The 18724-nt window shown below is 38.8% G+C and overlaps 1 protein-coding gene across 3 annotated transcripts in view; it reads left to right on the top strand.

The window, feature by feature from the left end:
- Positions 1 to 18724, top strand: part of PRDM10 (PR/SET domain 10) — a 145320-nt gene that overhangs the window by 79994 nt on the left and 46602 nt on the right. For all 3 annotated transcript variants that reach the window (XM_078147103.1, XM_020963794.2, XM_020963795.2), the window contains exons 8-11: positions 3250 to 3322; positions 4227 to 4344; positions 10759 to 10888; positions 11413 to 11661. In XM_078147103.1, coding sequence (XP_078003229.1) covers positions 3250 to 3322; positions 4227 to 4344; positions 10759 to 10888; positions 11413 to 11661 — 570 coding nt within the window. The remainder of the gene's footprint in view (positions 1 to 3249; positions 3323 to 4226; positions 4345 to 10758; positions 10889 to 11412; positions 11662 to 18724) is intronic.

An 18724-nucleotide genomic window follows, 5' to 3' on the forward strand; every position in this document is an offset into this window, starting at 1 on the left:
GACATTGGTCAAATTGTTGAATCTTCCTGGATTTCAGTTTCCTCATCCAAAAAATGAGGGCTGTACTAGATGGCCTCTGACTTCTCTTCCAAATCTAGATCTATTGATCACATGATTATTAACTCCCTATCAGAGATTTCTAATTGGATATCCAGTGGGCATCTTAAAATCAACATGTCTAAAACAGAAGTCACTGTCTTTTCCTCCATACATACCCTTCTTCCATACATTCCTGTTTCTTTCTTTCTCTTTTTTTTTTTTTGTGAGGCAGTTAGGGTTAAATGACTTGCCCAGAGTGACACAGATAATGAGTGTTATGTGTCTGAGGCTGGATTTGAACTCAGGTCCTCCTGAATCCAGGGCGGGTACTCTATCCACTGCGCCACTTAGCTGCCCCCATTCTTATTTCTTGTTAGGACAACACCATTGCTCCAGTCAACATAGTTTACAATCTGACTTAACCTCAACTCTTTACTTGCCCTCAACTTATAATTCTAGCCATTTGTCAAGTATTGTCTATTCCATTTTTACAAGATCTTTTCTTTGTACTCCCAGCATTTAACAGAGTGTATGGCACATAGTAGGTGCTTAATAAATGCTAGTTTACTAAGCATCTTTCCCTTTATTTCCACTCAGACAGCTACTACCCTCGTTTAGGCCCTTATCCAAAGGATCCTGTCTTGGGCTCTTTTCTCTTCTCCCTCTTTACCGCTTTCCTTGGTAATTTCATCAGCTCTCATGGATTTACTGCCACCTCTATGCTGATGATTCTTAAATCTACCTCTCCTGCCCTAATCTCTCTGCTGCCCTACAGCTGCCTTTTAGACATTTCAAACTGTCCAGTAGACATCTTAAACTCAGTATGTCCAAAACAGAACACATCATCTTTTCACCTTAGCTTCAGCCTTCCCTATTACTTTAGAGGGCAAATACCATCCTCCTAATCCCTCGAGCTCACAACCTAGGAGTCATCTTGGATTTCTTACTATCTCTAAACTCCCACATCCAAGCTGTTGCTAAAGCCTGTCAATTTTACCTTTGCAACATCTCTCAAATATGCCCCCCTTCTCTTCCCTTGCCACTGCCACCACTCTGGTGCAGGCCCTTGTCACCTCACATCTGGATTATTGCAGTTACCTAGTAGTGGGTCTGTCTGCCTTAAGTCTCTCTCCCCACTCCGGTCTGTCCTCCATGCACTGAAGTGATTTTCTTAATCTCCCCTCCCCCCAATAAATTCTGTTGGCTCTCCATTGCGTCCAGGATCAAGTGCAAAATGCTGTCTTTGGTATTAAAAGCCCAGCCCCCTCCTACCTTTGCACCTGTACCTTACTCCCACTCATTGATCCAGTGACACTGGCCTCTTGGCTGATTCACAGACCAGATAATGCTCTTGGCTTCCAGGCATTCTCTCTCTGTCTGTCCCCCGTGCCTGGAACATTCTCCCTCCTCTGTTCTGACTAGCAACCTCCCTGGCCTCCTTTAAGTTCCAACTAAAATCCCACCTTCTACAGGAGACCTTTCTTCAGACCTTATAATTTCAGTGCCTTCCCTTTGTTAATTCTTTCATATTTATCCTGTATATAGCTTGCTTTGTATATATTTGTGGCCATTAGATTATAAACTCCTTGAAGGCAGGGACTGTCTTTTGCCTCGTTGTATCCCGAGTGTTTAGCACCACGCCTGCCACAGCCTTTTTGGTCTTTTTTTTTTGCTTTTAGGCAATTGGGGTTAAGTGACTTGCCCAAGGTCACACAGCTAGTAAGTGTCAAGTGTTGGGTCTGAGGCCGCATTTGAACTCAGGTCCTCCTGACTTCAGGGCCGGTGCTCTATTCACTGCGCCACCTAGCTGCCTCCACAGCCTTAATAAATGTTTATTGATTAGTTGGTTGATAGCCTCCCAGCTGATCTGCTCCTTCCAGGACTCTCCCTTCTCAATCCATCCTCCACTCAGCTGCCAGAGTGATATTCCTAAAGCACAAGCTTGATCATGTCAGCATGATTCCTTTGCTTCACAAACCCCAGTGGTTCCTTGTTACTGCTGTGATAAAAATACAGACTCTTCTGTTTGACATTTAAAGGCCTTTCAACATGACTCCTACCTACCTTTCTACCTTATTTTACAATACTTTCTTTCACATGCTCATTGGTTTAGCCAAACTGGCCTTCATGTTGCTCTTCACACGCAGACACTTGGTATATTGCAGCTAGGTAATGCGGTGGATAGAGTGGAGGTCTGAGGAAGACCTGAGTTCAGATTGAGCCTCAGATAACTTACTAGCTGTGTGACCCTGGGCAAGTCACTGAAACTCTGGCTATGGCAGTTTTCCTCAACTGTTAAATGGGTAGTAATACCATCTACCTTCCAGGGTTGTTGTGTGGATCAAATGACACAATGTTTGTAGAATGTAGAGGTGCTTAATAAATCCACCTTCCCCTTCCCTCCTTCCCCTTTACCCAGGTTGTCTCTCATGCCTCAAATGTGCTCTCTTCTCATCTCTGCCTCTTAGCATCCTTAATTTCCTTCAAAGCTCAGGTTAAATGCCACCTCTTACATGAGGACTTTCCCGATCCTCCTAACAGCTATGGTTTCTCCCCACCCACCCTGAAATTACCTCGCATTTATTTCCTATATATTTTATACATACATGTTATTTCTCCTTGAGGGCAAGGAAGGCTTAATTTTTGCCATTGCATTCCTACTGCCTAGCCCATAGGAGGCATTTGATAAATTCTTTTTGATGCAATGATGTATTATTCAATTATTTGTTTTTAAGGGGAGGTATTGTATTAGGATTTTATGCTTGCTGTACCTGATTCTAATGATGGTGGATCATATGATGAAGATTTTGCTTGTAATTTTCAGTGAAAGGCAATTTTAGGGGATAGTGCTACTTTTACTGTAAGGAAATTTGTTAATTCTGTGAATTACTGTAAAAGATGAAAGTTCTGATGTGAATAATGCTTAGAATGATACTAAATGCCACACAGGACCTCTCTGGTAAATATTGTGAATAGTGACCTTTTGGGAGGAGGCTATGAAACTTTAGTTTAGAACAAGTAGAATATGCTCATCCTGCAGGGCAGGTAAAAGGTGAAGACAGTAAAGAAAACATGCAGTTTTACTTGGCCATTTGCCTATAGAAAATTTTAATGACTACTGATTTGTCATTTGGAGGGAATGGTTAAAGCACATCAGAAGGACCTGAGGATGCTTGTTGATTTTTGCCAATGTGTGTGTGTGTCCTGCAGGTGTGGTATGCTGCATCCTATGCTGAGTTTGTAAACCAGAAGATCCATGACATTTCTGAGGAGGAAAGAAAAGGTGGTTTGATTTTCTGCATTTTATGTTATTTGCATGAATTCTATAAAAATAAAGCCTTTCTGTAATCTAGAAGATTAAATATATTGCTTCTTCATCGTGTAACCTTTAATTTTTTTTTTACATCATGTGATATGCCAGTAAAGTTATTCAGAGCTACATGTCTCTTTTCAATGCCTGCATCAAATTATAATGACAAGTTTTGTTTTCTCTCATGGATTCTGGAAAAGAACATTTAATGTAATGAAAACTTCAAATATTAAATTATAAACCCCAATCAGAGAATAGTCCCTATCTAGATGTAATCAGCTTTGAAGACCTGCAAGAAAGACATTGATTTTTAACTGCCTGTGATGTGATAGAATGATCCTTTTAGATCAGGGGCTTCTAACAAGGGGCCCAGGAACTTATTTTTTAAAGAATATTTCAATAACTATTTCAATATAAATGGTTTCCTTTATAATCCAAATATTTTATTTTATGCATTTAAAAATATGCATTTAAAAACTCTGAGAAGGGGTCCATAGGCTTCACCAAGTGACCAAAGGGGTTCACGAGACACACAAGGTTAAGAAACCCCCGTTTAAGACCATTATGCCTGGGTCCATAATCTCTACATTACTTGCATATTTTTCTAAATGGTAGTACTTGTGCTCTGGTCTGGTGTGGTGAGGTAAGTGTGGCACTGAAGGTCTAGAATGAATTGGATGAGGACCTTGATAACAATGTGTCGAGTCATCATCTGACCATGGGACAAAGCATCTGGTAATTTAAATAAATCTATGCACTTCATAATTCAGTGAGGCAGATTGAATGTGGATGAAAGTGCTAGGAACGTTGATGAGATGTGGTTTTCTCTGGTGACTGTTGATCGTCCACTATAAGATTTCTTTTTCTTTCAACACAGTTCTTAGAGAGCAAGAAAAGAACTGGCCTTGTTATGAATGCAACCGTCGATTCATAAGCTCAGAGCAACTTCAACATCACCTCAACTCCCATGATGAGAAGTTGGACTTCTTTAGCAGGTGTGTTTATCTGGTGTACATGGAATGAGGAATGAGATGGTTTTCCAAGACTCAGAATGTTTTCTGTATTATCCATTAACTGCTTTTTTCTGGTGGAAAGATTCCTGTGAATGGTTCCCAAGTATTCAGTATCTAACCATAGTGACAGAGAATAAGAGTTGCTGAGAGAAACCTCTTAATACATCCCTGGTTTCCACTAATTAGTACCAACAGAGGAAGATCTTGTTGCCATAGGTACATGTTTCCTTGCCAGACCCTTGGAATTGTAGAACTGGCATAAATCTTTTTGATTATCTAGACCCATCCCCTCATTTTACAGATGGAGATATTCAAGCTGAGAGAGGTTAGGGAGCCTCACAAAGGTCACACTTCCTGGCTGGCTGGCTCTTGTCCAATGTTCTTTCCACTTGTCACAACCACACCCTTAGTAAGCAGAGGAAGCATTTGGACTGAGAATATTAGAATTTGCTTGTATGAGGAAGGTGTGCATGTGGAAGCTTGATTAAGCTCTGAAATACACTTCCATTTCATTTTTTTCCAGGTCTTATTAATAAGGGATTGGTAGCCAGAAAGCCCTTTGTAGAACATCATCATCATCATCATAATAACTGACATTTATATCGCGCTTTCAGGTTTGCAAAGCGCTTTACATACACTTTCTCATTTGATCCTCACACAGCCTTGTGAGGTAGGTGGTATTATTATCTGCATTTTACAGATAAAGAAACAGAGGCTCAGAGAAATTAAGTGACTTGCTCATGGTCACATTTAGCAAAGCTAAATGTTGGAAGTGGGATTTGAACCCAGGTATTTATTGACTCCTAATTGAGCATTCTTTCCCCTGTACTGCTTTGCCTCATATAGAATTTTAAGTTAAAATGGATCCTGTAGCTTATATAATCTAGCCTCCTGCCCCATATAGAATCATTTTTAGAAATCTCCCTTATAAGAGGCCATTCATCCTGTTTTTGAGTACTGCCAAGTCACCACCTCATAAGGCTGTCCATTCTGTTGCTGGACAACTCTTATTGTTACTCAAGTTCATCTGTATGTTGAACCAGATTCTGCCTTCTGTAACTTCTAACCATTGATATTCATTCTGACCTTGGAGCTGCATAGAATAGCTTGAACCCTTCTTTCACATGACAGTTCTTCAGCTATTTAAAGGTAGCTATCATGTATCTATTGTCTTTCCTTTCTGGGCTAAACATCCCCAGTCTCTTTAGCAGATCTTTATATAACTTAGTTGAGTTACCTCACTGTCCTTATTGTCCTTTTTTGGACACACTGCTATTTGTCAAAAATCTTCAGTAATTGGGTCCAGAACTAAACATTGTATTTTAGATATGGCTTTTTTTTTTTAGGCAATTGGGGTTAAGTGACTTGCCCAGGGTCACAGAGCTAGTAAGTAGTAAGTGTCAAGTGTTTGGGTTGAGGCTGGATTTGAGCTCAGGTCCTCCTGACTTCAGGGCCAGTGCTCTATCCTGTGTGCCACCTAGCTGCCCCTCAGATATGTTTTGACCAGCAGAAATTACAGTGAGATTATTAATTATCTTGCTTGAGACATTAGATTTGTATTAGTATGACCTAATATTCTTTTGGGTTTTTTTTTCGAAGCTAGATCATTCCATTGATCACTTAAATTTAGCCTGTTTTTTTTTTTAATTCGAAGTACTGCCTAGCTACATATTTCATCATCCTATACTAGTGCTTTGGACTTAAAAAAAAATCTAGTATCAGAGCTTTGCATTTATCGGTCTTGAATGCCTTGTTAACTTTGGACCATTGTTTTGTCAGTTGGAGATTTTTTTAGATTCTGATGTCAACACTTAACATTAGCTATCTCCCAGTTTTGTGTCATTCACTAATTTTTTGATAAGTATGCCTCTTTTGTCTTTAATCAAGTCATTAATAAGAATGTAGAATAGAATAGGTTCGAGAACAGAATTCTGTGGTGTGTTGCTAAAGATGTCTCTTTAGATTGAAATTCTTCCATTAATCAATTCCCTTTGGGTCCACTTTTTTAAGCAGGTATACTGTATCAGTTGTCTTTCCTTTTCTAGGCTAAATATCCCAGTCCCATTAGCAGATATTTATATAATATTGTTGAGTTGCTTCACCTCCAGTGATGAAAATTCATTTCCTTCAGAGGCAGCCCATTCCACTTTTGGATGAATCTAATTGTTAGAAAGTTTTCCCATATATTGAGTCAACTGCCTCCCTGCAGCCTTTATCTATTGCTCCTATTTCTGTTCTTTGAAACAAAGAAGACAAGTCTGGTTCATCTTCCATATGACAGTCCTTCAAATACTTGTTCACAGCTATCATACTTACTCCATATCTGCATTCTAATGTTCCCACTGTCCTTCAACGTCTTACCAAGGAGCCATGTTAAATAACCTCATTGTTTTCTTAACTTCACAGATGATGAAACTGACATCAAGGGAAATTAAGAGTTTTTTTCAGACTTTTCCTTTTTAGCAGAATGAGACTTCCAACAGATGTCCAAATGTTTAAACTCTCCTATCATCACTATATCTTCTGTGCTATTTTTGTGATTGGTTTCAGAAAAGTATCTGCCTACAGGGAATTAGACAGACACTGTTCCATTGCATGTAGTTCTCCCGACCTGGCCTTTCGTGCCAGTGGGGAATCAGAGAAATGCCATTCCATTCCTTGCCAGTCCCCTGGGCTGATTTCTTCCTCTTTGTAGGGAACTTTTTCTGCCTACAGGGGTTCCTTGCAGCCTGCAGGGGCCAGAGAGGCTCCCTTCCTTCCTGCTCCTTCTACCTATCTATTGGCCTGGCCTGCTTGTAAGGATAGGAGAGAAATGCTATTCCATCTGCTTTCTCCAGTGGACCCCTCATCTGAGCTGCCTAATACCCTGAGAGGATACTACCCTGAGGCTGAACTCCTGGTAATGCTAATAGCTGTTCTGAACTCACTTGCCAATGATTAATAGACTCCCATCTGGCGAGATCCTTCCTATCCCAGTGATCCTGAATTCCAGGCCTTCATTATACAAACTTCATTCTCCATCCCCCGCTGTCCATTTCCTTATTACTATCCCCCTTAACTCAACCGGACCAATGACCCACTCTAATCCTACCCAACCCTTCCATTGTACTCCCTGGAATACGTGATCTGTAGATAACACACTTACTTCCATCTTAAATCTTCCTTTCTCACTTCTTTCATTGCTTGGTTGTCACTGAGACCTGCTTCCCCATATTACACTAAAAAAATTGAGGCCATTTAATAAGAGCTTCTTCATCTCCCCTCCTCCTCAATTCACAACTCCTAGGTTACTTTCTGCTACTATCTCCACCTGTAACCCTGTCTTACATAACAAGGTGGGATTACATTACATCATGTCTTCTCAAGCAGATTGATTATCATCTTCATTCTCTCACTAATCTTTGATCTCTTCCTGTTTTACTGGCTGCTTCCCTCCTGCCTTACAAAGATGCTCATAACTCCCCTATCCTGAACTCTCACTTGATCCATCCATCCCTGCTAGTTATCAACCCATATCACTCTTCCATTTTGTGGCTAAATTTCTTGATGAGGTTGTCTCTAATAGATGCCTTCTCTTCCTTTCTTTTCTCTTCTTAACTCAGCAGTCTGGCTTCCAACCTCATTTTTCAACTGAAATTATTCTTTTTAATTGCCAGTTCCAATGGTCTTTTCAAAATCCTCATCCTTCATCCACCAACTGAGGGTGACCCATAGGGCTCTGTTCTGGGCCCTCTTTTCTTCTCTCTCAGTAATATTTTACTTGTTAATTTCAGTTATCATCTTTTTGCAGATGATTATCACATCTATTTATCCAATCTTAACTTCTCTTCTTCCCTCTATTATCACATCTCATGCTGCCTGTTAGACATCTTGAACTGGCTGTTCTGTAGACATCTTAAACTCAACATGAACAAAACTGAACTCATCTTTTCCCCTAAATCCTCTGCTCTTCCTAACTGTTTTTGGTGCCACCATCCTCTTAATCACCCAAGCTCATAATCTAGGGTTATCCTCTACTTGTTCTCAAGCCCTATCCAATCTCTTGCCAAAGCCTATTGATTTTACCTTCGTATTATCTCTTGTATATATATATATCCCCTTCTCTCCTACTATGTCCATCACCCAGGTACAGACCCTCATCACCTCATGACAGTACTATTGAAATAATTTTCTCTTTGGTCTCCCTGCCACAAGTCTCTTCCCCAGGTTAGTCCATCCTCCACTCATATGCCAAAGTGTTCTACTAAGTCACAGGTCTAACCATGGTACCTCCTTTTTAAAGAAACTCCAGTGGCTCCCCATCCCTCCAAGATCAAATATAAAATCCTCTGTTTGGCATTCAGAGTCTTTCATAACCTCTCCCCCTTCCCGCCTTCCCAGTCTTCTCACACTTTACATCCCCTCTCTCCTCTCTATTTACCTTTAGTACATTGACACTGACCTCCTTGATGTGTCTTGCACAAGACACTATATCTCCCTACTCTGGGCATTTTCACTGGCTGTCCTTTATACTTGGAATGTTCTCCTTACTCATCTCAGTCTCCTGGTTTCCCTGGATCCTTAAAGACCCAACTAAAACCTTACTTTCTAGGGGAAGCCTTTCCTGATCTCCCTGAGTTCTCATGCCTTCCCTTTGTTGATTATCTCCAGTTTGTTCTGTGAATAGCTTGTTTGTACTTAGTTGTCTTCATGTTGTCTCCCCAATTAGATAGTGAACTCCTTGGATGCGGGGATTTTTGCCTTTCTTTTTATCTGCAGTACTTAGCACAGTGCCTGGCCACATAGTAGTGCTTAAGAAATGCTTGTTGACTTATTCAGAATACCACAAGCATTGTGTTAGTGTGCTCATCTTTTAACAGCTTTTATTTTCTTGAGTTAGAATTTTTTTTTTTGTCTAGGCAGTGGGGTTAAGTGACTTGCCCAGGGTCACACAGCTAGTAAGTGTTTTGTGTCTGAGGCAGCATTTGAACTCAGGTCCTCCTGACTCCAAAGCCAGAGCGCTATCCATTGCACCACCTAGCTGCCCCTTGAGTTAGAATTTCAAGTTCATATTACATATTACCCATATTCTGTCCCTTAGAATATAGACTTTCCAGGCCTTCCTTATCATTCCTAAACTTTTAGGTATTTATATTTCATGAATTCCTGTGCTTTCTTCAATTACTGTTATTCTTTTTATGTCATATCTTGGCCTCCTTCAATTATACATTTTGTTTTTATGTGATATCCTCCATAGTATTTGGTATATCAGTTTTATCTGAACTTCCTCCTACTCCTTCTAAAGTCCTTTACTTCCCTTTACCATTAGACAGCTTAAGGCCCTCTTGATCAGATTGGCAAGTCTTAGCACAAGTATTTCGTAGTTATTTTGATATTAGACACCTTTCTTGTTTTGTTTTTCAAATTAAATTTTTTTTCCCAATTGTTTAAGATTTGTTTTTTTTGTCATCCTAACCACTCCCTTTCCCCAAAGAAAATAAAAAAACAAAATCTGTGCAGCAAATGTGCATAGTCAAGCAAAAGTCTTTCCCACATTGGTCATATCTAAATATCTCTTAGTCCATTATCTCTCTATTAGGAGGTGGGTAGCATTCTTTGTAATTGTAGACACTATTCTTAGCCAGTAGCCTAGTATTTCATTAATTTAATCCATGATCCAGAATACTAAATCCTGTTCTTTGACAGTTCTTAACTTTACACATCCTTATTTTCTCCTGCACTTCCCTCCAGTTCTAATCTTCAATTGGAAAAATAGATGAAAACGCCACCTTGGATCCCTATGTCTTTAAGTTTCTTACTTACAGTTTCATAGATACTAAAGTTATTTTTCATGTGTCTTGTAGAGAGATAATTCTGTATAAGAATTATTTATTCCTAACTGCAATAGTGTGGTGTCTGGGAGATTTGATAAGTTTTGGTAGGTGGTGAAGATTGCTTGTTTAATAGCTACTGAATCCTGTATGGAAAATGTGAGCTAGGAAATTCTTCCCTTTGAGAAAATGACAGTCCAAGGAGAGAGAATTGTTTAGCATAGTTAGTTTCACTTGAACTTGGGGAAAGTGATTTGAAAAGGAAGGGAAGTAATTAAACCCTCTTGGTTCCTTGCTCATTGATATCTTCTAGGCACATTTTCTTATATTTTGATAATATCTTCTGAATCATTTAAAACTTTTACATATTATCTTGTTTGTTCTCAAAACCTCCCTTTGAGTTATGTAAGTCATAGAGATGATAAATGTAGATAAGAAATGCTATCTTTTCACAAAATCATATCCACTACAGAATTAAATAATCAGGCTAGGGGACATATTAGCTAGAAGATAGAGCGATATCAGTTATGGAAATCTTAGCAAATGATATGAATATTTTAAATCAAACATCCTCTTTTTTTCACAGAGCAAGAGGTAGAGGCAGGGGGAGAGGCAAGAGGAGGTTTGGCCCAGGACGACGGCCAGGTCGGCCTCCAAAATTCATGCGCTTGGAAGTTACCAATGAAAATGGTGAAAAGTGTGAGGAAGGAACACAGGTACTTATGGATCAAGGGAGGAAAATAGAACATTTCTTATGTATTAACTTTATCATGTAAAGATTTAGAGTGTTTAAAAAATTCATGCTCATATTTTCATATTGATTATGTGCTTTTGATAATGAAAATGTGATTAGAGAGAAGGAAGCAGGAATATATATCCTTATGTGACCTGCCACAAAAATTTGTCATTCCTCTTCCAGGGTGATGATGTAGAATGAAGTATTAGAATAAAGTTAGACCTAATTTTAAAATGTTTTTGAATTTGGACAGTGAAACTCCAGAAGAATCATAGAATGTTTTTTTTTTTGCCAAGGCCCAAATAACTCATTGCTTTTGCTACAATATTTCTTTTTTATGCTTATTTACCTAATTAACTTTCCCAGAGAGAGGGTATTTTCTCAATGTATAATGAGTGTGCTCATTTGGAAATGTACAGTAGTTCTCCTCTCTGCCTGTAAAGTCCTTCTGCAGCTTTCTTCCATGGATGGGGAGAATAATCACTGTATAATTTTCAATTTCAGGATTTGCTGCCTTTCTCCAGCAAGGGACTGGAAAAGTTTGAAGAGGATGGACAAGCTCCATTGAATGGGCTGGACCAGCAGGAACAGACCCCTGTGCCAATCCCTCAGCCGCCACCCGAAGCACAGCCTGCTTTGGAACATCCACCAGAAACCCACCCAGTGCACCTGCAGTCCCAACATGAAGAGAGCACGGTGCCCACCCAGAGTACTATGACGGCTGATGATATGCGCCGAGCCAAACGCATCCGGGTGAGTAGGGATAGCAGTGCTCTACCATTTTGTCTTTTCTCCTCAGGGTGGTCTCTCTGACCCTGTGTCCACTTCCAGCTCTCTGATCCAGCCTGCCAAGCTATTTGCTGACTTAATTGTAGTAGAAATGTAAATAGTTTCTCAGAAGTGTGTCCTGGGATAGAGTGGAGTGACTGGTCCTTGATTGGAACAGCTCAGTACTGGCCATCATACTCTGCCGTTAGAGTGTATAACTATAGCTAAAGAAAAACAGTCTTCCAGTTTCTAAGGCTCACTGATGAGAAACTGACTAACTAGAACGTTTCATTACAAAAACGTATTTACATTTTTGAGCAGTTTCTTTGCATTGTAAATATGTTTGTGGGAGTCAAGGTGTGCCTCTCTGGATGACTTAACATACTTGAATATGATTTTCTGTCCTGGGAGAGACTAGCAGATACCTATAACTTTTTGTGAAAAATAAATTGACATGCAAGCAGGCACTTTTTGAACATCTAAGGAAAATGTAAAGTAGAAGCCCAGGTTCAGGGGCTGTTTATGTCTCACTTGTGTGATTTGTCTTTTGGCTTTAAATATCGTTGTTGAAGAAGCACTGAACTTCTACTCAGATGTGCTTTGTTCTAATTAGTTTACTGACTGATTTATATCTAGAGTGAAGCTGTAGGGGCTTCTTGGCATTAGGGCTATAGTCTTGCAGAATTAGTGCCTGTGCTATGCATTTACTTCCAGAATGACACTTTCAACCCATCCTTGTGTTAGGTGGAGAAAACTTTTCAGTCACATAATCTTCTAGATTTATAACAGATTGGTTTAGTTTACATTTCTTTTGGCTTTTTCATGCCTAGAATTTTGCTTCTAGAAGGGACCTTGAAAGGAATTCTAGTCCGTTTCATTGCTTATACAGAAACTTGGAAGGCCTTTATGAAATAATCCCTCTTGGAGATCTTTGGCACTAAAACATAAGGAATCTTAGTTCACCATAAAATATTCAAAGTAGATATGTAAATTTGGCAAATATAGAGCTACTTTATTAAACAACTACTTTCCTGTCATTCATTCTTTTATTCACATATGCAATTATCCTTTCCTTTGCTGCCTTCTTTGTTCATTTTATTTTTACCAAGTCCATTGAAAAAAACCCAAACTATAATCTTTTTATGCAACTTAGCACAGTGCCTGGCATGTAGTAAAAGCCTAATAAATGGTCTGTCATCTATTTATCTTGAAATTGTGGTATGTATGTGTAGACAGCCCTTTGATATTTCCTTGAAGGAATTTGTGTATAGGCCTTCTTTTATAAAAAATGTTGATGGCTTTTGGAGGCCAGGGGATAGTTTGAATTTTCTTTCCTTACCCATGGGAGGTAGGGGTGTGTATTTTTTATCATTTCTATCCAAGAGTGGTAGTAATGAACTGAAATGAAGCTTCCAGTCCAGTTGGTAATGTAATTATTTTTCTTTCCTCTAATGCTGCCTGCTCAGTTGGAGCTGCAGGTAGGTTTGTTTCTTTTATTTCCTGCTACCAAATATAACTGAAATATTTTCCCTGATTCACTATTCTTTGTACTTTTTTTTTTACTATATCCTAGTTGACCCTCCTATTTAGATGAATTAGAAAATGAACAAATGTAATTTTGTTTTCAGATTAATCAATCAATGAATTCTGGGCCTAATTATCCTCTTCTGTAAAATCAAAGGGTTGGTCTAGATGCTTTAAGGTGCTTTTTAGCTCTAAATTATTGATCTTTTAACAAGTATTTGTTAGTGCCTACTATTTACCAAATGCTGTGCTAGGTACCATATAAATTATATGTGAATAAGCTGAAGGAGCTTACAATCTAATTGAGGCCCCCAAAATAAGTTATATCAGAGTACTGTATATATAGTTAAGTGCCATAATATGTGGTACAGACTCTATGTTGCTGTAGAAATTTAAAGGATTGGGAGTGCTGGAGTGATCAGCTTTTCTATGAAGCTTTCCCTGGTATTTATAGGATGAGCAGGATTTGGATAGGAGACAAAGAGTAGAGGGCGTTTTAGTGAGTAGAACAACATGAGCCAAGTCATAGAGCAGGGAACATGCATGTTTTGTTATGGAACGCTGGAGAGACTGGCTTGACTGGGGGAAGGATAAGCAGAGCAAATGCTGACGACATGTGCCTCCTTCCATTCCTCAAGTCAGCCACCTCTGTGCTAGGAGACGAGAGAGGCATGATTCACGATTCGCTGTCTAAAGTCATGATTAGTTATTGCATCGATCAGTCTTTCACCATTACTTTCCTTTGTTATTTTGGTTATTGTGCAAATTATTGTCCTGATTCTGTTTATTTCTTCCTAGGTTCATAACTCTTCCTAGGTTCATAAAAGTGGAAAGGTGTACTTTTTCAAAGGAACATGTGTGCGCGCGTGCGCGCACATACACACACACACACACACACACACACACAGCCAGGGTAGGACCTACATTTTGAAGGGCCTTAATAATCAGGCAAAGAAGAGGGGGGAGAAAGCCATTAAAAAATGCTTACTTGTTCAGAGTCCTCATACACATTGTCCAAAACATTGGGCAGAAGAGTTTGATCTACAGTTGTCAATCCCTTTAGCTAATAACATAAAACTTTAGATAACATTTCATTAGCTTGGTCAGTAATGCATTTGATATTTCAGACTCTAATTCAGTGTGATTTTTGTGCCAGTGAAAAGCTATTGTCATAGGATTTTGCATCCTTTCTATTTTGAAAACCTGAGAGCACTTGATACACCATACCGCATGGTGTAACTGACTGGGACTGGCTGGACCCCAGGATTTCCAAAGGGACATTAGCTTTGTCTGTGTTGGCTTGGAAATTTTCCACGCTTTTTGTGGTTTGCATTTTTGAGTTTGGGGCCAAATCACAGAAGATAACTCAAAGTTAGACTCTTCTTGCAAATATCTTAGGGGGTCAAAGGATGGGGAAAAATTTAAGTTATTTTCACTACCACGTAACATGAGCAGCAAATTAGGATTATTAGATCAGGGAACCACAATTGAGTTCTTGAGTGGTTAGACAGTATTCAGGGCTCCATGGAAACTAAAAAGATGACAAGAGCAAGATTTATAGATAGAATTGAGAGTGTGGAGCCAGGTGGCTGCTCAGTTTAAATCATTGTCTGTGGGTACTCGGGCTAATCAGAAATGACAGAAGACTGATTAGCATAATGGACCAAAGCAAAATTGAGTACTGAATTTGGCACCCAAGGAAAAATGTAATCCCCAAAGGAACTGAGATCAGTTGTCTAAACAGTGCTTTTTGACAGTGCTTGGTAAATTTATTGAACTTGGATGAAGGGAAAGATTTTTGAGTGCTGGAGGCTCCTCAAATGTTGAATTTCTAAAAGCCCAAATAGCCTTTACTTTTTGAAATGTTACAAGGAACCTCAGGTAAATGTTGAAAGTAGCCCAGGTAGTATGAGCCTTTACCTGATGTGTTCTCATGCTCAGGAGTTGTAGGAGCATTTGCTCCTTGCTCAGAAGCTGTATGGAAATGAAACCTTTGGTATTTAAGCCTGATTAAGATGAGAGACTAGTGAATTCCTTAGATGTTACTATAGAGAAATAACTTTGAAATTTCCTTTCTTTGAGTCAGTGATTTTACACATGTTCATTTTATTCTAGTAGTTCATAACTGTATTGTACATCTGTCTATTAGGGTTAATTGATTAATGCCCCCAACTCAAAGCTACCTTATATTCATTTTGAACGTATTCTGTATATGCTTATATGTATATGTTGCATTCTCTGTTAGAGATGTAAGCTACTTGAGGAAAGGAGGAAAGGGACTTGTTCATTTTTGTCTTTTCATCCCTAGTCCTTTTTTTTTTTTGGTGAGGTGATTGGAGTTAAGTGACTTGCCCAGGGTCACACAGCTAGTAAGTGTTAAGTGTTTGAGGCTGGATTTGAACTCAGTCTTCCTGACTTCAGGGCCAGAGCTCTATTCACTGTGCCACCTAGTTGCCCCTTATCCCTAGTCCTTAAGACAATTTCTGCTACATGGTAAGGTCTAAATAGAAGCATGTTATTTTATTATTCTAGTAGATTGCATTGGGTAGCTGCTAGGTGGTGCAGTGGATAGAGTGCTGGGCCTGAAGTCAGGAAGACTCATCTTCCTGAGTTCAAATGTGGCCTCAGATATTTACTAGCTGTGTTAACCTGGGCAAGTCACTTAACTTTATTTGCCTGTTTCCTCATCTGTAAAATGAGATGGAGAAGGAAATGGCAAACCATTCCAATATCTTTTCCAAGAAAACCCCAAATGGAATCACGAAGAGTAGACCTAACTAAAACGACTGAATGATAACGACAACAATAGATTGCATTAGATTATACAATTGCATATTATATATTGCAATCTGGATGAACCATAAGCATCTCAAACTTAATTTATGTCCAAAACTGAATTCATTATCTTTCCTTCCCAAATGTGCCTATCTTCATTACCTCCATTTTATTTTGAAGGCATCGCCATCTTTCTTGTCACTTAAGTTTGTAATTTGGGTTTTATCCTTGACTTTTTGCCTTCCCTCATGCCACTTAACCAACCAGAATCAAGTCTTGTGATTTCTGCCTCTGGAACATCTTTCGAATCTGTCCCTTCCTCTTCTTTACTCACACAGCCACCAGCCTGGTTCAGGGTCTCATCAACTCTCCCTTGGACTATTGCAGTATTCCTCTACTTGGTCTTCTGTCCTCAAGTCTCTCTTCTGCTGCAGTCCTTATTGCACACAGCTGCCAGAGAGATTTTTCTGAAGTGTATGTCTGATCATGTTTTCCCTCAGCAGACTTTAATGGTTTCCTATTGCCTCTAGGATCAAATGTGAGCTTCTCTGCTTAGCTTAGTTTTCAGTGCCTCCCATTTTTGGCATCAATACTGCTAACTCTCCACTGAAAATCAAAAGCAAAAAATTAAAAAGAAACAACAAACCAATAATCTCGTAACAAGTAAGCATAGTGAAGCAAAACAAATCCACATGTGGTGGACATGTGCAGAAATATCTCTTTCTTTCTGTAAGTTATTTTTCTGTATGATATAGCTATCCTTGAATAAATTGTTCTCCTAATTCTGCTCCATTTTACTTGTGTCATTTCATACTGTAAGATTCTCTGAAATTGTTTGTGTTGTTTCTTAAGGTGTAAAACTCCATTATATTCATACATCACAAGTTTTTCAGACATTCCCCAGTTGTTTGAGAGATAATCTAAGATACCCTTTAGATTTAATTTCTTCAATACTCTTTGAAAGTTCTGAAGGGGCATTTGTTTCTTCTTCCCCTATTAGAATGTTAGTACTACATCACTGTATCACTCTTTACAATCCCTCAGGTTAATTTACTTTTTTTAGGTTTTTCTGGACTCTTGTGTTTATATTTCTAAGTTCCTAATCAGCTCTATTCTTTGCATCAAAAATGCTTGAAAATTCCCCTCTTTCATTGAAGGTCCATTTTTTTCTCCTCTAGGATTATACTCGACTTTGTAGAATAAGTTATTCTTCTTTTGCCTTTTGGGATATTTTACTTCAAGGACTCCTCTGCTTGGTGGTAGTAGCTGTCAGGTCTTATTTGATTCTTATTGTGGTCTCTTGCTGCTTGACTTATTTATTTCTGGAGGTTTGCAGTATTTTTTCTTTGATTTTGGTGTTCTGGAGTTTGATAATTACATTCCTGAGACTTTTCCTTTTGGATTTCTCATGAAGTGATTGGTGGATTCTTTCTATCTTTACTTTCTCTTCTGGTTCAAATAGATGCAGGCAGTTTTCAGTTATTATTTCTTGAAATATAGTATTCAGGCTTTAAAAAAAATCATAGTTTTCAGGGAGTACAATGATTCTTTTTATTAAGGTTTTTTTTTTTGGTGAGGCAGTTGGGGTTAAGTGACTTGCCCAGGGTCACACAGCTAGTAAGTGTCAAGTATCTGAGGCCGGATTTGAACTCAGGTCCTCCTGACTCCAAGGCCAGAGCTCAATCCATTGCACCACCTAGCTACTCCAGTGATTCTTAAATTATCTCTCTTTTTAAAAAAAATTTATTTTTTTTTCCCATATGCTTTTGAGTTGAAAATTTTTCTCCCTTTTCCTCCCCCCCACCCTCCCCAAGACGGCACACAATCTGATATAGGCTTTACATTTACATACCCATTAAACGTATTTTCACATTAGTGAAGTTGTAAGTAAAAATTAAAACCAATAGGAGGAACCATCAGAAAGATGAAACAAAACTCAACAGAAGGTAAAAATAAGTGAGAGCAATTCAACTTCCATAGTTCTTTCTTTGGATGTGGACAGCATTTTCCATCCCGAGGCCTCTGGAGATGTCTTAGATCCTGGTACTGCTGAGAAGGGTTCAGTTTAACATTCTTAGTCATTTCATAACGTGGCTGTTATTGTGTACAAAGTCCTCTTGGTTCTGCTTACTTCACTCAGCATCAGACCATATAAGTTTTTCCAGGTTTTTCTGAAGTCAGCCTGTTCATCATTTCTTAAAGCACAATAGTATTCCATTACATTCATATACCACAACTTGCTCAGCCATTCCCCAATGGATGGGCATCCTTCTCAATTTCCAATTCTTTGCCACCACAAAAAGAGCTGCTATGAATGTCTTTGTACGTGTGGGTCTAAATTATCTCTTCTTGACCTTGTTCTGCAGAGCATTTATTTTCTGTATAGCTTTCATTTTCTTCTATTTTTTCAATCTTTTGATTTTGTTCTAATATTTCTTGTCTCATAGAGTAATTGATTTCTGTTTGGTCTGTTTTGGTGTTGAAGGGAGTCTAGTTCTTGTGTAAATAAGGCTTGTCACTTTATCTTTTAAGCTCTTTATTCTCCTTCCAATTCTTTGCTTGAAAGCTTTCATTTCATTTTTAAAAATCTCTTGCTTCCTTTCTTCTAGGTATTGATGTAGTCTTTGCAGAAATCTATTTTTTCCCTTGAGTCTCTACTGGCAGTTGTTACAGATTCCTTTTATGGAATCTTTAGATTGGCAATAATTCTTCATCCTTGTCAGTGTTTGCTTTGATTGACTCATGTCTT

The sequence above is a fragment of the Phascolarctos cinereus genome, unplaced genomic scaffold (genome assembly GCF_003287225.1).
Source record: "Phascolarctos cinereus isolate Bilbo 61053 unplaced genomic scaffold, phaCin_HiC Scaffold_726;HRSCAF=1367, whole genome shotgun sequence".
Classification (NCBI taxonomy): domain Eukaryota; kingdom Metazoa; phylum Chordata; class Mammalia; order Diprotodontia; family Phascolarctidae; genus Phascolarctos; species Phascolarctos cinereus.